Genomic DNA, 23,727 nt, shown 5'->3' with positions numbered 1-23,727 from the left:
GTGAGGAAAGGGGGTTGAATCCTCTGTAACTGGACATACAGGTGATTGGCAGCCACCTGATGTGTGTTCCAGGAACTAAACTCAGGGCTTCTGGAAGACCAGTAAGTATTCTTAGCCTCTGAGCTATCTCTGCAGCCCTCTTTTCCTTCGTCTTTTATTTTTAAGATTATAAGTTTGTTGTTCAAATGAACTCTTACCAGAAAGAGACATGGGAGTAGAGCTGGGGACAAAAAATGCTGGGGACTGGAGGCCCAGCAGCACATCTCCCTCCTCCTCTGACTGCCTTTGCCAGGCTCGTGAGGCTGCATGGTGCTCAGCGTACAACCACAGCTCATGCTGAGCATGGAAACTGCTCTCCGGTCCCTGAATGCCTATACCTAAGGAAGATTTTGAAGGAATTGCCTTTGTATATTTAAAAGTTACCACTGAGCACTTTGACAAGCTTGCTCACAGCAAAACCCGATACGGTTGAAATTTGATAGATGAGAACTTTCTCATTCTTCATCTGGCCAGAGATAAAACAGACTCGCGGATGGAGAAGTGTGAGGGCCTAGATTTCATTTCTAATGCGATGTTAAGATTTGAGGGATATTTTAGTTTTCAAATAATCTACTTTAAAAAACCAACCTACCTGCTCTGAGAGAGCCCTGCTACACAGAGGCAGCTCTGAGCTCAGTGTTGGCTCAGAGTACACCTACAAATCTCAAAGGAGTATTGCCCATTAGTGCAGAAATTCAGAGTGCCAGCAGGCAGCATCCTGCAAATCTTGGATGCAGAATTCACTGGGGATCAAGGTGGAGTTGGTATAGGATTGAGGTTTCCAAACTTTCACTCCACCCTGTTCTCATAGCAAATAAAGCAGCTGCACCCTGGGCATGCTGAAGATGTCTTAAAATGGTGGCTTTTTGCATTAAAAGCAAATTCAAGTTTCTGGCTCTTCTTCCCCAAACCTGCTGAGTCAGGTTCTGGGGGTGCCTTAGGGCTTCTTGGGCTCAGACTGAAAAACCAGTACTGTGAGCCAGGTTGTTAGCTGGCTTACATCTGTAATCCCTTGGCTAGGAGAAGCAGGAAAATCAAGACCTCATGGTCATCCTCAACTTCATCATGAGTTTGGCATTAGCCTGGGATCCATGAGAAAGACCCAGTTCCAGCAAACCAGAACAATTGTCTGGTGTGGTGAGAAAATACAGTTGACTGACTTTCATTAAGATTGTTTCCTTTACTTACTAATTGTACACGTTCATGCATAGATTGTATGGATCATGTCTGTCCACCATTCTCTCATCATATTCTTTCTAGCTCTCCCAAGTTTCATTCCTGTTTCTGAGGTTTTTGCGTGGAGTGAACATACAATGACTGTCTTTCTCTGTGTGGCTTGTTTTGCATGATGTGGTGTCCTATAATTCCATGGCAGGCTTTTATTTTTTATGATAGAATAGTACTCCATTGTTTCGTGTGTGTGTGTGTGTGTGTGTGTGTGTGTGTGTGTGTGTGTGTGTGTGTGTGTAATATTTTTATTCATCTGGGGATGGTGAACTAGGCTGATTCCATATCTTAGCTATTGTAAGAAGAGCCCTGAAAAACCTAAGCAAGCAGATATAGGAAGCACAGCTTAGAATAAGGATTGGAGAAATCAGGATTGTCAATCATGCTGACCTGTTTTCTTCAACGGAAGGAAATGAATGATCCTAGTCACCTGCAAAGGCAGAGTAAAAAGTGGTTAATCAACCTGGTGATCCTTTGCTATTCTATTTGGAGCCAGCCTATACCTGTATGTCCCAATATCCTGAGCTTTGTTTCTCAGTGAATAGAACACAACCCTGTGAAAGAGACTTCATGTACTTTGTATGCATCTTCCACCAATAGAATCTGCCCTGATACTTATCACTGATCCTTCCTCTAAGCCAGTGGCTCTCAACCTTCCTAATGCTATGACCCTTTTATACACTTCCTTATGTTGTGATGACCCCCAACCATAGAATTATTTTGTTGCTACTTCATAACTATAATTTTGCTACTGTTACGAACTTAAACATGAACATTATAAATTTAAATAGCTGATATATGACTCGCAAAGGGATTGTGACCCACAGGTGGAGAACCATTTCCCTAGGCGCTAGCCCTGAGCTCTGTTTATCAGACAATAGGACTCATTCTTATTGTAAAGATCACAGGTGCTTTGCTATTTTGCAAGGGAGTGGAATAACTAGATCACAGGGTAGTTTTCAGGAAGTATTAATTATCATCCTCATCCTCACCACCACCACCACCACCACTACTACTATAATTATACTAAATGGGGTGAGATGGTATGTCGTCAAGTTTTTTTTTCTTTTAAAGAATTTATTTGTAATGATGAGTGTATGTTTGGTCTGTGTGCACACATGAGTGTAGTGCCCACTGAAGCCAGAAGACTTGAATCCCCTGGAGCTGGAGTTACAGGTGGTTGTAAACTGCTTGATGTGGGTGCTGGGAACTAAACCTGGCTTTGTTCTTTCTTCTGTGAGACATAGAGGTGCATTTTTTTAGGTTATTTTAATCTGTTTTGATGCAGGCTTTTGTTGCTTGCCTCTTAGTACTGCTTTCGCTGTATCCCACAGGTTTTGTGTGGGTTTTTTTCCATTTTCATTTCTTTTAAGGGAATTTTAACTTCCTTTCCCTTTAATTGACTTCTCAGTTACTTGCTATCTGTTCAGTAGTATGTTGTTCAATTTTTGTGTGTGGGTATGTGTGTGTGTGTGTGTTCATGGGTGTGCACCACACAAGTGTGTCTGGCTGTGGAGGCCAGAAGAGGGTGTCAGATCCCCTAAAGATGGAGTTACAGGTGATACGGCTCTTTGTAATTTATATAATTTCTGAAATGCTCCCTCCTGTTGATTTCTAGGTATCTAATCTCTGTGTATTTCACAATTCCATTATAATCATAAAAGATACAGGAAAATTTTTTCTAATTTGCTATGACTAATTTTATGATTTAATATATGACTTTGTATTCTAGAGAAAGTACCATGCATTAATGGAAAGAAAATGTGTGTTTTATAGATGTTGGATAGACTGCTCTGTAAATATCTGTTAAGTCCACTTATTTACTATATGTGTAACTTTGGTGTTTATTTATTTATTGATAGATTATCCATTAGGAAGAGTCTGGTACTATCTACCCCCCTACTATTGTATTACAGCTATTTTTTCAGGAGGTATAATATTTATAAAATCAGATGCTCTCATATTAGGTGTCTACATTTTTAATTGTTAATTTACTTAGAAACATTTATTATTATTATTATTATTATTATTATTATTATTATTATTATTATTATTATTATTATTATTATTTGTGTATGCTTATTGGTGTTTATGTGTGGGGCAGTGTACACTTGCTTTGTATGTAGCAGACTCCCTTTAGCAGCTCTTGTAACCACACACTGTCTTACAATCACAAGCTCCATTAGACTTTGCTAATTTGTGGAAGATCTTTCCTTTGGTTTCTGACAGATAGCATTGCTTGGTATGGCAATTTTGGTTAACTGTTACTTTCTTCAGGACTTGAAATACATCAGTCCACATTTTTAGCAGAATTTTAGTTCATGTGTTTACTCTTAAATGTGACTTGGTATTTTTCTCTTGCAGATCTTAAGGTGTGTGTGTGTGTGTGTGTGTGTGTGTGTGTGTGTGTGTGTGTGTGTGTCCCCTAAGAGGGAAGAGTTCGTCATCCTTAGCCTTAGCCCATCTTGGATCCTTTCATTTAACCTCAAAGCCCAATTCCTTTCTGGGATGGGAACTATTCATGATTTAACTTTTCTGCCCATGGTCACATAGCTGTATAGCGGTGGAGTCACGATTCAAGGAAAAGTCATTCTCCTTAGATAACTCTGGAATACTGATGGAAATATGGAAAGCCAACACGATCATTGATTGTTAGTTCTAATTGTTTTGCTTCAGTAAGGCATGTCGTCTCCATGGCTCCCCTTCACATTTATTATAACTCCATAGGTTGTGAGAGCATGAGTCAATTGGCTGTCTTAGTGTTGCCATGGCAGCTGTTCCTCCTCAAGGTCACCATAGCACACACATCCTCCCATTGTTGCCAGTCTCTTTGCTTTAAGACTTTTTTCATTGTTGACCATATGAGTAGCTATATTCTTTTCCTGACCATCCATTTGGAGGAGCACCTCAGTTGTTCAAGTGCTGAACACATTATAAGATTTGATTGTGATATTGGAAGTATTGCCTAATGAGAGCCCATCATATAGAGTGCTTTAAAGCACTTTTGTTCTTAACAATTGGAGTTGACACTACAGAATTTGGGGCCACACTGGCTTGGTATTCAGTGTCAACATTGGAGACTATACAAATCTTTGTCCAGCTCTCTTTGTCTCTATGAGCGTTGTTTACCTTTCTGGGAAAGTAAGACTCATGATCCTTACCATTGTAGCCAGTTATTAAAGTTAGTGCTATCCCATATCACAGTGCCTTTGTCTTGGATATGTTTGTCTTGTAGCTCATGCTCAGAAAATGGTGAATTGCATTACTGCTGATATAATCATATCAAGGGTAATGGCTTTTCTTCTTGGGTTTCTTGACTTCTCTCCATTCCTTGATGCTGCTGAGGGTCATATACACCCTGATGTGTACACACAAACACTCACTCTCTCTGTTCTCTCTTCCTCAATACACCAAGCACTATGTTAGACCTTAGGGCTGTCCCCTAATCTTGGGGTATAACAAAACTTTGTGTCCTTTGTTGATTTGTAGAACAGGATTTTTTATTGCTTAATTCACTTTGGGGGACATGAGGGAGAACGTGGCATACTCAGTAGTTCTTATCACATCTTCTCCTGGATAGCTGCATTAAAGCTCTTAAAGTGAGTGATAAAAGGGAGTAGAATAGATGATTACCAGATACATGTATACTAGACCTTGACTCATTCCTCAAAATGCATTCTTGTTGAAAGGAAGAGCTGAACTAGGGATTGGTGCAAGTATGCCTGTAGTGCTATGGACGTGAAGAATGCACACGTCTATAGCAGGAAGCATGAATATTTAAAGAACCGGTCTACAATTTTTGTCAATTGTAATCCAAATACAGGCATATGAATGAAAAATCTCTTCAATGAGTGGAGGTAGGACAACTGGATAGCCAGAGAGTGAAATTGGATCTTTATCTCATACCATATTAAAAATGATCTCAAAACTAAATGTAAAACACCTTAGATAAAGTGGTAGTGTTTCTCTTTTGGTATATGATCCTGAAAGTACAGGTTACAGAGCAGAAGCTTCAGCAGAGCATGGGGAACTTCCCTCCTCCTTCCTAATTTAAGATTTCTCCATGTAGCCTTAGCTGGCCTGGACTCATTTTGTAGACCAGGCTGCCCTCAAACTCAGAGATCTGTCTGCCTCTGCCTCCCTACGTGCTGGGATTACAAGTGTGTGCCACTACACCTGGCTATGAAGCAAACAGCTTAACAGAAGAGAATATTTGTATTAGTCATATATCTCATAAGTGACTGGTAACTCTCCACAATATTTAAGAAATCCAAACAACATAATTGCAAGAAAACTAAATGGCCAACGAACTTGATTAGACTTCTGAGATGAAGACATACAAATAGTTACTTTATGGGGAAAAAGTTCCAAATTCCTATTCATGGAAATAGAAATTACAACCACAGCAAATACCACCTTGAAGTGGTTAGAATGGGTACCACACCCCCCAAAACGATGAATGATAAGGAATGCTGCGGAGGATGCTGAGAAAGGGGACTCCTGTGCTCTGTTATTGGGAATGTAAATTAGTGGAATCATTTTGGAGAACAGTATGAAGTTTCCTCAGACCTATTGTATGGCATGATGAATATAATATTTCTAAAATTTGGTATTGCTAAAAGAAGAAATTTTAAATGTCACTACAAGAGATATTCAAGTGACAAATGTGTTAATTAGCTTGATATAGTTATTCCATAATGTATACATATATCAAGACATGACATTTTATTCATAAATATGGTTATTTACCAATTAAAAAGAAAATCTTAAAATAATATTCACAACTAAAATAAAATTCTAAAGAAAGCACATTCTTCCTAAGGAATTGTACAGATTTATTATGACCTTATTTTGTGCATATGTGGTGTATGTGAGTGTTGATGGAGCATGTGCACATGTGTACAATGTAAGTGCCGAAAGCCAGAGGTTGATGTCAGGCATCTTGCTCTGCTGCTCTCCACCTTAGTTTTTGAGATATGGCTTCTCACTGAACTTGGAACTCACTGATTCTATCAGGCTGGCCAGTAAACTCTAGGGATTCGCTCATCTCTGTGCCTCCTTCTCTGCTGCTGGGGTTATAGATTGCCTAGAGCTATCTTATGCACAGGTGCTAATGATCAAACTCAAGTCTTCATTCCTTCTCTCAGGTCTATTGTGATTTAAAGAGATATATTTAAGTGTTATCTTAAAATAAGGATGCTATTGCAATTCTTTTGTGTGTGTGAGTGGCCCTACAAAGTGGTGGGTTGGATGAGTTTAAGGAAGTGGATTGGGATTATCCCATTATTACAAAAAAGACCCATACCTGTGCTTTGGTGTAGGCGTGAACTGACAGAATTTGGAACCAGATAACAATCAGGTGTTGTTCTTTAGACACTGTGAACCCAGGTAAATTAGTTTCTCCCAGGGTTTTAATGCTGTGAAGAGACCATGACCATGGTAACTCTTATAAAAGAAGACACTTAATGGGGGCTAGCTTACAGATTCAGAGGTTTAGTCCATTATCATCATAGCTGGAAGCATGATGGCATGTAGCCAGACACAGTGCTGGAAAAGGAGGTGAGAGTTCCACATCTCCATCCCTAGGCAGCAGGAAGAGTATGCCACATTGGTCATGGCTTGAACACCTGAGACCTCAAAGCCCAGCCCTGTGACATACTTCCTCTAACAAGGCCATACCTACTTTAACAAGACCACACCTCTTTCAGTAGTGCCACTTCCATGGACCTATGGGGGACATATTTGTTCAGACTACCACAGCCTCTTTCCTCACTTATAAAATGGAAGTCCATTACCATCATAGCTAGAAGCATGGTGGCATGTAGCCAGACGTGATGCTGGAAAAGGAGCCGAGAGTCCTTTTATTATTTTATTCACTTACTCATTCTTTATTTCATTTATCTAATTTATTGTTACTTAATTGAGTGCTGTTTTGATATATATTTCTGTATAACAGATCATCCCCAAAGTTGATGTCTTAAGTGACAACTTTATTATATTTCATTTTATTAGTCAAGCATTTGGGCAGGGCTCATCTGAATGGTTTTCTGCTATACATGGCTCCCACCCATGGTACTCACTTGACGGGTGGCCTGGTTTGGAGCGCAAATGACTCTTCTAAGCAATACCTTGTTGGAAATGGGTGGAAAATTAAGCTGATATTATTAGCTGGAGTATCTGCATTTGGCCTCTCCAGCATAGGAGAATTCGGATGGCCATGCCTTTTAGATGTAGGACTTGTAGACCTGCAAGAGAGTGCCCAAAGAGACAGGAATTAGAAACTTCAGGCCTGGGGAAGAAATGGCCCTTGTTCTTTAGGTGGCAGTGGTGACTCCATTCCTAAGCTTTATAAAGTGGAGACTATGGGGGAAAGTCAAAGAGTTTATGACTTTCTTAATCTGCTGCAGTGCTTTCTGTATGTATGTTGCCATCATAGGGGCTGGGGTTGCAGCACTAAACAAAATATGATCTGCCTTTATGGGGTTGAAAAAGTTTACATTGAGCCAGGTATGGTGGTGCAGGCCTGTAATCCCAGCACTCAGGGAGGCAGAGGCAGATGGATCTCTATGAGTTAGAGGCCAACCTGGTCTACAGAGTGAATCCAGGACAGCCAAGACTACACAGAGAGAAACTCTGTCTTGGAAAAAGAAAAAAAAGTTCATGTTGTATTAGAAGGTGCTATGGGAGGAGTTAGTAGAGGGATGAAGTGTGGAGGAGGAGGAAGTGGAGAGAGGTGATAGACTTGCAGGAGGTGAGGGACGGCTGTGAGCTGTAGGCATTGGGTCCAGCAAGCATGAAACTTAGTTTGAGTATATATATACTAAGTAAGAGCCACAGCAGGACAGAGCTAGTGGGGTGAGCAGCATGCAGAGACCAGTGAGGTAGCCAGGGTTCAGCTGGGAGTTGGGTGGGGCTCAATACCTTTGGTTTTGAGAGCTAGGGAGCTCACTAAGGGAGCCTTGGCTGGCCTAGGACTCATGTAGATCAGGCTAGCCTCAAATTCAGAGTTCTTCCTGTCTCTACCTCCCAAGTGCTGGGATTAAAGACATACACCACTACACCTCTATCACAAAGTTTGAAGATTAAATAGATTAACAATTCATTGTCTGGCACGTGGTCTGGGTCGTGGTAAGTGCTGGCCCAAATAGCTTGCGCTCCCTTGATCCTGAGTGTGGGAGCATCCCAGGTCCTCCTTATTGCATAGCCCTCTTCTCAGTCACAGCTGTTTCTCTGGCACCAGTGTGTGTGCTCATCCTGGGTAGAAACAGCAGCAAGATCCCAAGGGAAACTATGATAAACTCTGTCTGTTGGACTAATGAGTCCTGCCTTTTCTGTGATAGCTTTAGCAAGGGAGATGTACTTTGCTCCAGAAAGTATTTTGATGGGGAACAATTGATACTGTGCTCTTAAGTGCACACCTTAGGTTATCCTTTTTTCCAAACTTATAATTTTAATATAATTTTTATGTATATGTGTACTTTACATGCACATGTTTCTGTGCACTACTTGCATGGCTTGTGCCCACAGAAGCCAGAAGAAGGCATCAGATATCTGGGAATTGGAGTTATAGATAGCTGTGAACTGCCGTGCTTTTAAATGCTGAGTCATCCAGAGAGAGAAAGAGAGAGAGAGAGAGACAGACAGACAGACAGAAGGAAACTGGTAGCTACATCTATAAAACATGGTGGGTGATCAAGGAAATGCAAATGTAAACACTTATGAAGAAGCATTTCCTATCGTTTCTAATAGCAAATACTTTAGAAACTAATACTGACAGGGATGTGGTAGAACAAAGCCCCTAATGCTTTGATTGTTGAGCTTTTATTTATATATTTTTTGTCTTTTATTCTTTGAAAAATCCTCAAAATACGCATACCCGTTGACCTAGAAATCCATCTTAGAGATTTTCTTGAAAAATTAAACCTAAAGCTGTAATAAAAGATACAGCAATCAACAGCAGCAAACTGTAATAGCATGCTGTGGGAAGGATCAAATAGTTGGAGACTTTGCAATATTTGTTAATATTGCTAAGTGAGATGATTGTGTAGAATCATTATTTTTGTTTGTTTGCTTGGTTTTGGAGACACAGTCTGGCTCTGTAGACCTAGCTGGCCTGTAACTTGCTCTATACACTAGGCTGGCCAGGAGTCATTAAACCTTCATATCAGCTTTTCAATTCTTAAAAAAAGTTTTTTTTAAATGTCTTCATTATTTAGTTGCTATATGTTCTTTTTAGGGCAAGGTATAATAGAATAAATAAAAATGGTAAAAAGTCCAAACTAAAGTTAAAATGATGAAAAAACTCAGTGCAGGTGTACGAGGTCTAAAGGAAGCATTCACACCTTGAACATGACAAGACTAGCTCACTCATTATTATTCGGTTGATGTTACAGCTGGCTCTGCGTCTGGATTCTGCACCCACACATTTAACCAAGCTTGAGTAGAAAATTGTGTTTGTATTAAGCATGTAGAGAGTTCTGGTCATTATTCTCTAACAATATTGCTTAACAGCTGTGTACAGCATTTGTATTGTTCTAAGTGTTATAGCAATCTGAGAATGTGGGCAGATTCTATGCAATATTATACCATAATAGGAAGGACTTGGGTGCTGCTTTTTGTCCTTTGGAGGTCTTGAAAACAAGCCCATAGGGACACTAAGGGACAATTTTGTGGGTAGAGTTTAAAAAAAAACATCTGGGGGGAAAATCTTCAACTCCTCCCAGAACTGGATTTTGGTTTACTGTTTAGAGTCCATAATGGGTTTGTGGTCTTCTTTTGAATTAAGGATCTAAGATAGCCTCATCAAGATTAAAGATTTAAAAAAAAAAAGTTTTTTGTTTCTTCCAAATGTGTCTCTGACTTAGTGATTGTTTACAAAATGGTGATTGTCAGATTTCATTATTTCTTATTAGAATATCCCTGTGAAAATGTACTTGTTTCTCCTTATCTAGTTTGTCATGAGGAGCAGTTCATACAGAAAAAAATGAAACATAAGAAAACTGCAAAAGGAGTTCTGTAGACATCGCAAAAAGCGTTCAAGTTCCTGATGCTACAGCAGGTTATCACAGCACAGGTTTATAACTTTCATTGCTCAGGAGGCCAGAAGTCTAAAACAACACTCACCAAGTCCAGCTGCAGGCCATTCGTAGAGTTGCAGTCCTCCTGAAGGCTGCAGGTCCTGGAGGCTGACTGATTTCTGAGCTGTGGCCTCTTTCCAGTCTCACTGCTGCCCATGGTGTGGAGATGCCTCCTGCTATCTCTTGTATGTTCAAGGGTCCTTCTAGTTGGAGCCACCATGGTAACTCAGAATGTCATATGACCTTTTTTTTTTTTTTTTTTTTATTATTAATTCTTGTTACATCTCAATGTTTATCCCATCCCTTGTATCCTCCCATTCCTTCCCCCCCCCATTTTCCCATTATTCCCCTCCCCTATGACTGTTCCTGAGGGGGATTACGTCCCCCTGTATATTCTCATAGGGTATCAAGTCTCTTCTTGGCTACTTGCTGTCCTTCCTCTGAGTGCCACCAGGTCTCCCCCTCCAGGGGACATGGTCAAATGTGAGGCACCAGAGTACGTGAGAAAGTCGTATCACACTTCCACTCAACTGTGGAGAATATTCTGACCATTGGCTAGATCTGGGAAGGGGTTTAAAGTTTACCTCCTGTATTGTCCTTGGCTGGTGCCTTAGTTTGAGCAGGACCCCTGGGCCCAAATCTGCCTATCACATTGTTCTACTTGTAGATTTCTAGGACCATCTGTATCCTTTTATTTTGTTATTCTCCCATGCGTCTCTCATTTAGAGTCCCAATAGGATGCCTTCCCCTCTGTCCCAGTTTCCTGGTAAGTGAAGGCTTTCGTGGGACATGCCCCTTGGGCTAGTATGCAGATATAAGTGAGTATATACCATTTGATTCTTTCTGCTTCTGGGTTAACTCACTCATTATGATCATTTCTAGCTCAATCCATTTATCCACAAATTTCGGGAATTCCTTGTTTTTAATAGCTGAATAGTATTCCATAGTGTATATGTACCACAGTTTCTTTATCCACTCTTCTACTGAGGGACACTTAGGCTGTTTCCATGTTCTGGCTATTATGAATAAGGCTGCTATGAACATGGTTGAGCAAATTTTCTTGTTGTGTGCTGGAGCATCTTCTGGGTATATTCCAAGGAGTGGAATAGCTGGGTCTTGAGGAAGCCCTATTCCCATTTTTCTGAGATAGCACCAGATAGATTTCCAAAGTGGCTGTACTAGTTTGCATTCCCACCAGCAATGAAGGAGTGTTCCTCTCTCCCCACATCCTCGCCAGCATGTGGTGTCACTTGAGTTTTTGATCTTAGCCATTCTGATGGGTGTAAGATGGAATCTCAGAGTTGTTTTGATTTGCATTTCCCTGATGACTAAGGAGGTTGAGCATTTCTTTAAGTGTTTCTCAGCCATTTGATACTCCTCTGTTGAGAATTCTCTGTTTAGTTCCAAGCCCCATTTCTCAATTGGGTTATTCGGTTTGGTGGTGTTTAATTTCTTGAGTTCTTTATATATTTTGGATATTAGACCTTTGTCAGATGTAGGGTTGGTGAAGATTTTTTCCCAGTCTGTAGGCTGTCGCTTTGTTCTCTTGACAGTGTCTCCTGCCTTACAGAAGCTTCTCAGCCTCATGAGGTTGCTGTGCCAGTACCATGCTGTTTTAATTACTATTGCTTTATAGTACAGTTTGAGATTAGGTATGGAGATTCCTCTGGAGCACCTTTTATTGTACAAGATTGTTTTAGCTATTCTGGGTTTTTTGTTTTTCCATATGAAGTTCAGAACTGACCTTTCAATGTCTTTAAAAAATTGTGTAGTTATTTTGATAGGGATTGCATTGAATCTGTAGATTGCTTTTGGTAGGATGGCCATTTTTACTATGTTAATTCTCCCGATCCATGAGCAAGGAAGATCATGCCATCTTCTCAGGTCATCTTCAATCTCTTTCTTCAGAGTTTTGAAATTTTTTTCATACAAGTCCTTCACTTGCTTAGTTAGGGTAACTCTTAGATATTTTATATTGCTTGTGGCTAATGTGAAGGGTGTGGTTTTCCTAATTTCTTCCTCTGCAAGCTTGTCATTTGTGTATAGGAAGGCTACAGACTTTTTTGAGTTAATTTTGTATCCAGCCAATTTGCTGAAGGTGTTTATCAGCTTTAGGAGTTCTCTGGTGGAGTTTTGAGGGTCACTTATGTACATTATCATATCATCTGCAAAGAGGGATAATTTGACTTCCTCCTTTCCCATTTGGATACCCTTGATCTCCTTTTGTTGTCTTATTGCTCTGGCTAGAACTTCGAGTACTATATTGAAGAGATATGGAGAGAGTGGGCAGCCTTGCCTTGTTCCCGATTTGAGAGGAATTTCCTTGAGTATCTCACCATTTACTTTGATTTTGGCTATTGGCTTGCTGTATATAGCCTTTATTATGTTGAGGAAAGTGCCTTGTATTCCCGATCTCTCTAAAACTTTAAACATGAATGGGTGTTGAATTTTATCAAAGGCTTTCTCTGCATCCAAGGAGATGATCATGTGGTTTTTTATTTTCAGTTTGTTTATATGGTGGATTACATTGATGGATTTCTGTATATTAAACCATCCCTGCATGCCTGGAATGAAGCCTACTTGGTCATGATGAATGATATTTTTGATGTGCTCCTGTATTCGTTTTGCAAGTATTTTATTTAGTATTTTTGCATCTATGTTCATAAGAGAAATTGGTCTGAAATTCTCTTTCTTTGTTGAGTCTTTGTGAGATTTAGGTATCAATGAGACTATGGCCTCATAGAATGAATTTGGTAATTTTCCATCCATTTCTGTCTTTTGGAGTAGCTTGAAGAGTATCGGTAATAGCTCGCCTTTAAAGGTCTGGTAGAATTCTGCACTGAAACCATCTGGCCCTGGGCTTTTTTTGGTTGGGAGACCATCGATGATTGCTTCTATTTCTGTAGGGGAAATGGGACTATTTAGCTTGTTTATCTGTTCTTCATTCAGCTTTGGCAAGTGAAATTGTTCAAGAAAATCGTCCATTTCCCTTAGATTTTCAAATTTTGTGGCGTATATGCCTTCAAAGTAGGATCTTATGATTCTTTGAATTTCTTCAGTGTCTGTTGTTATGTCTCCCTTTTCATTTCTGATTTTGTTGATTTCAATACTGTCTCTCTGCCTTTTAGTTAGTTTGGCTAATGGTCTGTCTATCTTGTTGATTTTCTCAAAGAACCAGCTTTTGGTTTTGTTGATTCTTTGGACTGTTTTCTTAGTTTCTAACTTGTTAATTTCAGCCCTGAGTTTGATTATTTCCAGGCGTCTACTCCTCTTGGGTGTTTCTGCTTCTTTTTTTTCTAGGGCTTCCAGTTGTGTTGTTAAGATGCTTATGTGCTATGTTTCCAATTTCTTTTTAAAGGCACTTAGTGCTATGAATTTTCCTCTTAGCACTGCTTTCAATGTATCCCACAAATTTGGGTATGTTGTTTCTTCATTTTCATTGAATTTCAGAAACTCCTTGATTTCTTTCTTTATTTCTTCTCTGACCCAGGTGTCATTTGGCAGAGAGTTGTTTAGTTTCCATGTACGTGTAGGCTTTTTGTTATTTCTGTTGTTGTTGAATTGCAGCCTAAGAGCATGGTGATCTGATAGGATACAAGGTATTATTTCAATCCTCTTGTATCTATTGAGGCTTGCTTTGTGACCTACGATGTGATCAATTTTGGAGAAGGTTCCATGGGGTGCAGAGAAGAAGGTGTATTCTTTCTTGTTTGGGTGAAAGGTTCTATAGATATCTGTTAGATCCATTTGACCCATGGCATTGGTTAATGATGTTATTTCTCGGCTTAGTTTCTGTTTCAATGACTTATCCTTCAGTGAGAGTGGGGTGTTGAAGTCTCCCACTATTATTGTGTGGGGATCGATGTGTGGTTTAAGCTTTTTTAGGAGATCTTTTACAAATGTGGGTGCCCTTGTATTGGGAGCATAGATGTTCAGAATTGTGATGTCATCTTGGTTGACGTTACCTTTGATGAGTATGAAGTGTCCTTCCTCATCCATTTTGATTAATTTTGGTTGAAAGTCTATTTTGTTCGATACTAAAATGGCTACACCTGCTTGCTTCTTGTGACCATTTGCTTAGAATATTTTTTTCCAACCTTTTACCCTGAGGTAATGCCTTTCATTATGGGTGAGATGTGTTTCTTGGATGCAGAAGAATGTTGGATCTTGTTTATGTACCCATTCAGTTAGTCTGTGTCTTTTTATTGGAGAATTGAGGCCATTGATGTTGAGAGATATTAATGACCAGTGACTGTTAAGAGTCTTAATTTTGATGTTGTTTCCAGTCGAGCGTTTGTGTAGTTGTGTTTTTGCCATGGGATAGTTATCTATTTCCTGGGTAGTTTTGGTTGTAGCTTGACCCTTTGGGATGGAGTTTTCCTTCTAGTACCTTCTGTAAAGCTGGGTTTGTGGATAGGTACTGTTTGAATTTGTTTTTGTCATGGAATATTTTGTTTTCTCCATCAATGGTTATTGATAATTTTGCTTGGTAAAGTAGTCTGGCCTGGCATCTGTGGTCTCTTAGGGTTTGCAGGATCTCTGTCCAGGCCCTTCTGGCTTTTATGGTCTCTGCTGAGAAGTCGGGTGTAATTCTGATAGGTTTACCATTAAATGTTATTTGGCCCTTTTCCCTTGCAGCTTTTAATATTTTTTCTTTGTTCTGCATGTTTTGTGTTTTGATTATTATGTGGCGGGCAGTTTTTCTTTTCTGGTCAATTCTATTTGGTGTTCTGTAGGCCTCTTGTATGTTTATAGGCATTTCGTTCTTTAGATTGGGGAAATTTTCTTCTATGATTTTGTTGAGAATAGTTTCTGGGCCCTGGAGTCTGATGTCTTCTGTTTCTTCAATGCCTATTATCCTCAAATTTCTTCTTTTCATGGTGTCCTTAATTTCTTGGATGTTTTGTGTCAGGAGTTTTCCAGATTTGGCATTTTCTTTAATGGTTGAGTCAATATCTGTGATTGTATCTTCTAGACCTGAGATTCGTTCTTCCATCTCTTGGATTCTGATAGAAAAGCTCACCTCTGTGTTGCTCGCCTTCTTCTCTGAGGTCTCACGTTCTCGTTTTTCTTCTGTCTGTGTGTTTATCATTGAATCCATTTTCATTTTCAGATCTTGAACTGATTTTTTGATTTCTTTCATCTGATTTTTTATATATTCCTGAGTTTCTTCCATTGCCTCTTTATAGGTCTTCAGAGCTTGAACCGTTTTATTTATTTCTTTCATCTGGTTGTTTGCATTTTCCTGCAATTTTTCCAGTTCCACTCTATCTGCTTCTTTTATGTCTCTGACCTGTTTGTCTGCGTCTTCCTGCATTTGATTACGAATTTTATTTGTTTCCTCCATTATCATCCTCATTACTAAGGATTTGAGGTCATTTTCTTGTATTTCTGTTGTATTTGAGTTCTCTGGGTTGTTTTCTTTGGGATAGCTGGAAACTGGAGACGCCATGTTGTTTTGGGGTTTTTTGCGTATGCTTTTTCGTTGTCCTTTAGACATCTTGCCGTCTTTGTTTTTGTTGGGTAGCTTCCAGAGTTGAATGGAGGGTGTCTGACGATAGATTCACTTGTTTTCTCACGATTTCCCTAGGCTGGGAGCTGAAAGCTTCACTGGTGTGGATGTTAGGAGGTTAGCCCTGTTGTTGTGGTCTCTCACAGCCAGTGATCCTCAGCCCCCCTCTGCTGTGGATCCTGCAATTGATCTGGGTCTCTGAATGAGACAAAGGTATCCACAGCCTTCTGTGTTCCCTGCCAAGTCCAGCCAGGAGCACTGGGAACGAACCACGGGCTGAACTCAGCTAGATTCTCAGGGCCTGAACCGTCTGCCAAGCTCAGCTAGGGATTTTGGGCACAAAATGCACACAGGGTCCAGCCAGAATTTTTGGGCTGGGACTACACACCAAGCTCCGCTAGGGCCTTTTGGCCCAAAGTGCGTGCTGTGGTCAGTTATTGACTCAGGGCCCGAACTGACCACCAATCTCAGCCAGGAATTCTGGATTCAAACTGCACACTGTGTCCAACCAGAGTCTTAGAGCTGGTGGAACCGAGAGCTCTGTCCAGCCTGCGCCACAGCAGGAGAACTGCGGCTGCTCTGAGTTAGCGCCAGTGGTGGAACAAGTGCTCCGCCCAGACTGTGTCACCGCAGGGGAGCTGCCGCTGAGCTGAGGTGGTGCCTAGGATGGAACTGAGCACGTCACCAAGCCTGCGCCACAGCAGGAGAACTGCAGCTGCTCTGAGTTAGCGCCTGTGGTGAAACCAAGTGCTCCGCCCAGACTGTGTCACCGCAGGGGAGCTGCCGCTGAGCTGAGTTGCTGCCTAGTGTGGAGCTGCGAGCTCAACTAAGCCTGCGCCACAGCAGGGGAGCTGTGGCCACGCTGAGTTAGTGCCTCAGGCAGAATTGCTTGCTGGGTGGGGCCAGTACCCGGGACTCTGGGGCCGAACTGTCCGCCGAGTCCAGTCTGGGTCCAAAGGCTCCACGCGACCCAAATCCTGCCCCGAGTCCCCTCTCCTGCAGCAATTACCACCAGCCACCACACCAATCGCCTCCACCGGAAGGCTATGAGCTGCAAACCTCAGCCGCCGCTGCTGGTGCCGCTGGTGCTGCTGCCTCTGCCTCTGCCGCTCCGATCAGAGAAAAACCTCGCTCCTCCCGTGTGCAGGGGCACGCAGGTCCCCCGCACCCTGGTCCCTCCGAACCGTGGAGCACTCCCGCTGCCGTGATGTTCGGACCTCGGTGTTCCTGGCTCAGAAATCTGTGCGATTCCCTGAATTCTGTCATATGACCTTTAAAGTCAGCTAATAAACAGCCAGAATTTCACCTGTCAACTTTTCTTCCTTTTTGCCATTTAGGGATTGGAACATCTTTGAGGAGCATTTGTTTTGCTAGAGCAACTAAAAGTGTTTTTTTTTTTTTTTTTTTAAAGTGGTATTATGAATTCATGGATTTCCTCACCCCCACTGCACATGTACATGCCTGCCTGTATGCATGTATGCATGTGTGTTGGTAATTGAACCTGGGGCTTTGTGCATACTAAGATTCTTCCACTAAGCTGTATTTCCAGCATTGATTATGGATTTTTGATATATTTTAATTACTTGCTCATCCTTATGAAAATTCTATTTTCTCCTCTTAATAGTGAAAAGAAGCTTATTCTGATTGGTTCCCTTGGATGTGCTTACTGTAGGCCTTGACCTGTATTATGCTCTTGCCTGCAGTTTGTCATTCATCCATCCATTCTTTTTTTAAGATTTTATTTATTTGTTTTATGTAAATAAGTGCTGTGTTTGCATGTACACCTTCATGCCATAAGAGGGCACTAGATCACATTACAGATGGTTATTAGCTACCATGTGGTTGTTGGGAATTGAACTTAGGACCTCTGGAAGATCAGACCGTGCTCTTAACCACTGAGCCATCTCTCCAGACTTCATCTATTCTTTTGAGGCAAACTTCCATGTGCACCACAGCTCCCTGGAGAACCTGTTAAAATATAAAGTGCTGAGTATAACTCTCTGGAGGTCTGACAACATTAATTGTCAGGATGCAGGTGATGCTATTTTGGGCATTACACTTGAAAAGCATGTTCTTTTGGCTGAAAATGGTTGAGAACACAGTGTGGATGTAAGCATGATATTGAAGTTGGCCCTTCTCAATGGAAGGAAGGAAACTGCAAAGTGTGTATGCATGTGGATAGCTCAGATTCAGATTTACAGTGAATCCAACATTGTTTCTGTTGAATTCTTTGCTGTTTTGTTGAAAGTTCTGGATCTAATGAAATTAATACTACTCATTCAATAAACATATATGTACATGTCTTTCAGAATTTCACTATTAATATTATTCATGAGACAGTTACCTAAAACAGTTTAACAGGTTTTGTCTTTCCTTTGCCCACAGAGAGATAACCTCAGTAGTTGTGTGCTCATTTCTCTGCCTTCAGGTTGATGAACCAGTTTTTCTGTTTACTCAACTCTCAATGCCATGCAAAGTCAGACTCATTGTTGCTTTGCTTGCACTGTTTGCACTTTTAAGGGAATTTTTAAAACAGATAATTGTGTGAATATTTGTCTTTTTTCCCCTGCTTCTTCTCTCCATCTTTCTTCTGTATCTTATGGCAGCCATTTAGCTTGTGTTAGGTGAAATATGTGGCAGTATGTTCTCCTCTCTCCCTTTTCCACTACTACATTAATACATCCTGGAGATTACTTGGGTTGTCTTCAGAGAGACCCTGTTCCTCTTCCCATGCTGAGACTGCACAGCTTATTCCTATTGGTCTGTGTTATTTACAGTCATTTATTTTTCAATCAACTTCATAAAACCAACCTCACTAGCACCTGTTGTAAGCAATATTGCTGTATTTTGTTTTTTCATACTGTCTTTTAAAAAACTTCCTACCAAGAGAGTCTGTGTGTTATTTTGAGTTCTCTATGACCTTTTCTGATTACTGGTGCTATAGAATCTCAGGGGGAAAAAGTGAAAAAATTTTTAGAAATTCCAAGGGAAAAAGGAAAAGCCTCTGGAAGCCCATGTTGTCCCTTTGGGCATTCTCTTACTGTTTGGATGTGTCGCTTAGGGTGCCCCCTTATGGATGAACGTGCACGAAACAACCAGCATTGCATTCTACACATAGCCTGATTATCCTGGTTTGTTTTTACTCATAATTATGTTTTAAAAATATTGTATTTTTTGTAATTTACTCTTATTTTCCCCCTGTTTCAGGCTATTTGGTTGTCTGGTTTTTTGCTATTATGAATAATACCATGTGTATAAAGGCTTTTCTAAATTTATGATGTTCTGGAAATTGGTTTTTGTAAAACTCTAAATGAGAAAGAAGCACGCATTTGTTAAATACATTGGTCAGCTTGTTCTCTTCATAACTTGGGCAGCAAAGTCAGTAAGAGATTGTCACCTTGAACAACTCCTCAGGTAAATCCCATTTTTATTTTTCTTATGCTAGGATCTTAGAAACGAAGTTGAGCAGCTACGCAATGAAATGAATGAGAGAGACAAGGGGATGGAGAACCATTACAAGTATCTTCCAGGTGAAAGTAATAGAATGTTCCATGTCCCAGAACAGGCTGTCCGACATCTAACAGAAAGTGCCAGTCAAGAGGACCTGATGCTTCAGGTACCATACCACTCCTTCTTTTCCTTTCATATGTAAATCTTCTTCCAGTTTAGTAGTTTATTCTGAACTCAGGCAAGACCCTTTTCTTTGACATGAGTCTCATGTAGCCCTGGCTGGTCTCAAACTCACTGTGCAGCTGAGATCACTTTAACTTCTGACTTTGCTGCCTCCACTTTTGGAGTACTGGGATTCGAGGTGTGTTCCATCCCTTTTGCTGATACAGACTTCATGGCTATGCTTGTGGCATTTTAGAACTGTGAGCCACAGCAGATAGGAGGGGAAGCTAGGTCAGAGAAGGGAAGTGCTCAACTGGTCACATGATAAATGGTAGAGCCCTGGTAGATTTTCTTCTGTGCCCCGCCCACTCGGGGCAAGTACTTGGGCAGTGCCACTTCACTCCTTTGCCCATTTCCTCTCCTGTTTAGTCTTGAAATTCACTTCTTATTGGACACGTAGTCAGCTTCTGAGATCTAACCCAGGTAACTGTGGTGGGTTAAATCCAGGTAGTTAATGATGCTTCATTCTACTGAAATGTCATTAAAGCAATAGTGCAGGAACAGGAAAGTATAAGCTCATAGGTTTACTTAAGAGCACTGTACAACAGCAGCTGTGAGTTAACAAAAGTTTGGATGTTATGTGGGTATCAGTGGAATCTGCACAGGGTTCAGTTTTGTTACTGTGACACATAGTAAAGAAAAGCCAGTAAGAATCGAGCTGACACAAGCTACATCCCAAGAAAGGCTCAGCAGACGTACGATGTGGTCAATACCTTTTAAAACCAGGAGACTTAGCTGGGATTCTAGGCAGGTGTAGGCAACCCTCTCTTCTCCAGCAAGAGATTTCTGGGGAATGTAAAGCAGAAAAGTGCTGGCGTGGGGGTCGTTGGAAGTAGCTCAAAGCAGAAAAGGCAATGGAGGGAATGAATTGAATGAAGTGTGCAGACCCCAACCAGGAGATTCCTCCCGGAGGGCAAGACAATGAAAGATGCTTATAGAGGAAGTCCTTCACACAAACAGCTGGTTTTCACCTGTCCATCTCCCAGAAAGGTGACTTTTGATGTGTCTATTTCCACATTCACAGAGTTCCTGAGCACTTCTAGTGGGTACAAGGTGAATGGCCTAAGCTCATCAAAGGGAGAAAAGTGTTGAAGAGGCAAGCCAAAGCCTTAAAGAAAGTACATAGGAATCGGGCTCAGTGGCTCATGCCTGTGATCCTGGCACTTGGAAGGCTGAGACAGTAAGATCATTAGTGTAAGGCTAGTCTAGGATGCACAGACAGTGCCAAGCCAACCTGGGCTATAGAGTAAGATGTTTTAAAAAAGAGTGTGTAGTTGAAATGGCAGCAATAAACATTATATGGCTTTTTAAAACTATATAGATTTGACATCAAAACATAAGAACTAAGCCCAGGACCCATGGCACGTTCAGTGGGTATAAGTGCTTGTGGCATAAGCCTGATGGCCTGAGTGTGATCATGAGAACCCACATAGAGATGGAAGGAGAGATCTGATTCCACATAGTTGTTCTCTGACCTTCACATAAAAATAATGACGTCTAGAAAAGAAGAATGGCCTGTTGGAAATTCAATGTATAATTGCTGACTTAAAATATTTACAGTGGAAAAGTCAGAAAGTTGAAGATAAAATTTGTGTAAGTCTTCCAGAAAACAGAATTAAACAAAAAGATAGGGGAAAGGTAAAGATAAAATTAGAGACATGGCTCAAGGGGTCTAAAATATGACTAACAGGAGCTCCAGGACACGAAGAAGATGAATCAGTTCAGGTATCTGGAAGTTGTATCCTATAATGGAAAGACAGTTGTCTCTGCACAAGGGATGAAGGAAGACATTTTGATATTTTAGAATTTGGTGATAAAGAATCTGAAAGGCTCCGGGGAGGAGGGGCAGCATAGACCATGTATGAAGAACAGGGCCTCAGGATGACATCAGGATTCCCAGCAGCTGCTTTAGACACTAAGGAGATTGGGCTGATGCCTTCAGTCTTTGAAGAAAAGATTGCCAGCCTAGCGTTCTGTCCTTAGCTAGTCTGTCAGCCAGTATGAGAGCAGGGCAAAGTCTTTTCAGATGTGAGGTGTCTTAAACTGTCTGTCTTCCATGCACTCTGCAGAAGGCTCTTGGCAGATAAGCCCTATAAACAAAGGAATAAGCCAGGAGAGATGAAGGATGTAGAAAATAGAGGTCCCCTAGCTATGCTGAAGGGAATTCTAGAGTGACGGCTGAACTGCTAAGTGGAGGACCAAGTGTGGGCCCTTGTGGGAGGGTGTCATCTTGGCCTCCTCTAGGAAGCCACAACAGAAATGACCAATTACTGATGCATTTGATTATTGGAAGGGACTTTTAATTTTTTTTTCTGAGAATCTGGAGAAAATTTACAGTTTATAATAATTTTATGAACTAAATTGGCAAATAAGAATTCCTGAATGTGAATGGTAGTGGAATCATGAATGCTGCATTGCTTGGCACTATTTGTGTGGCTATAATATAAAGCAAATATCATTTCAACTAGTTATGACATAATTGCTAGGAAAGGTCTTGAGGTGCAGATGACTGATGCAAAAGCTAAGGCTCTACCCTTGCCTGATTGCAGTCAGTTGGTAAAATTGAAACATAAGAAGTCAAGAAGCACAAGGAGAATGCCATTTTGACTCCTGAAGTCAGAAAAGAAGTAGCACCTAAGGAATTGCAAGTTGGTTTTGCCTGGGACTCAGGCTTTGAGGTGAAAACTGGGACTAGAATGGGCTACTGTTGTTAAGTCTTACAGTATTGTTTGCTTGGTCACAACATATGAAGGTGCAGTTGTGTGACTGCAATTCAAAAGAGGCAGTGTTGGCCTACTATAGTTCAATGAGGTCTTACAGAGAATTGCCTGGTTTTTTTGTGGATACCAAATTCCTTCTAAATGATTGGCATACTAAATTAATTCTGTACCATGCTCAGGAGGTGGATGCAGATGTTATCCCTTGCCCTCTCACAAAGAGTGGAGAAAACCATGGTTTAGGATTCACCAGATTGGAAATAGGTTCTGCACTTGAGCTGGACCAGGTACCAGAGATGCAGTCTTTAGTACTGTTGTTTATTGGACCCAGGCTGCTGAGTGGTCATGAGAAGCATTAGGTGTCATGGAGGGAGCATCGTGTATGAGCACACCTTAATGCTGTTTACAATCTTGGCCTTTTCTCTCTTGTGCATGTGAATGGATCAAGTTTGTAGTTTCAAGGGAGTCTGAGACTTTATTGGACTTAAATATGTAAGCACTTTACTCACCCGTCATGTTGACTGGGTAGGAAATGGACCCAGGCGTCATTCCATAAGCAAGGGAGACTTAGGCATGGAACCAGTTCACCGAAGGACCGTCACTGTGGTGAGTAAGTGCAGTTCATGGACAGCCATAGTTCTTGGCCATCTTGCTGGCATTCTGCTTGCTCTCACCCGGTCATAATATGCAGATGAAATTGCATCACAGCTGTGAAGTTGCCTAATATTTTGGGATGATGGAATTATTTAGGAGATATAGGACTTTGTGACAAAGTAAGGTATCTCCCCTAAAAGTGTTTAAGAAAAATCTCTTAATATTCTTTTCTTGATGAGAATTTTCTTATGATTTGTTTCATTTCCTTAGAAATCCAATGAAAAAGATTTGGAAGCAATACAGCAGAACTGTTATTTAATGACTGCAGAGCTCAAGTTTGGGAGCGATGGCTTAATAACAGAAAAGTGTTCTCAGCAGTCACCAGGCAGCAAACTCATCTTCTCCAAGGCAAGCATGACTGAAATTGGTGTTCACATGTGAATGTATTCATGGTCTTTTCTGAAACTTACTTGATAAGTCTTTTGATCGAAAGGCTCTCCAGTGCCTTTTTGGTGATAACTGAGCTTACAGCAGGTGGCAGGGGGAGGGTTTGTCTAGAGACTCTGCAAATTCATAACCTCTGTCTGGACATTCCTGTTTGCTGTGCACACGCAACTGAGAAAATCCACCTTGCTGGGAGAGGAGCCTGGCATCTGCTCTATCAAGGGTCATCTCTTGAGAAATACTGGATTTTAAGCAGTAAGGAAGCTGTCCTGCTAACGTGCTGGCACTTCCTCATCAGGCCCCACATTGTTGGTCTAGTCTCCATTGCTCTAAATACATTATAGAGCTTGCTGATGTCTGAAAGGACTGTTGGAGTCTCTGTGTGTCTTTGCTTATGTCTGCCCACCTGCCTGCATGGAATTTTGGAATTTTGTTAATCTTTTAA

The 23,727-nt window shown here is 40.9% G+C and overlaps 1 protein-coding gene across 2 annotated transcripts in view; it reads left to right on the top strand.

Moving 5' to 3' along the window:
* Cdk5rap2 (CDK5 regulatory subunit associated protein 2) overlaps positions 1–23,727 on the top strand; it is a 174,472-nt gene that overhangs the window by 57,396 nt on the left and 93,349 nt on the right. For both annotated transcript variants that reach the window (XM_051163243.1, XM_051163236.1), the window contains 2 exons: positions 19,301–19,471; positions 23,109–23,246. In XM_051163243.1, coding sequence (XP_051019200.1) covers positions 19,301–19,471; positions 23,109–23,246 — 309 coding nt within the window. The remainder of the gene's footprint in view (positions 1–19,300; positions 19,472–23,108; positions 23,247–23,727) is intronic.

This window comes from Acomys russatus, chromosome 2 (assembly GCF_903995435.1).
Source record: "Acomys russatus chromosome 2, mAcoRus1.1, whole genome shotgun sequence".
Taxonomy (NCBI): Eukaryota; Metazoa; Chordata; class Mammalia; order Rodentia; family Muridae; genus Acomys; species Acomys russatus.
The sequence above is the reverse complement of the archived record's forward strand: the minus strand, read 5'-3'. Positions and strand labels throughout refer to the sequence as shown.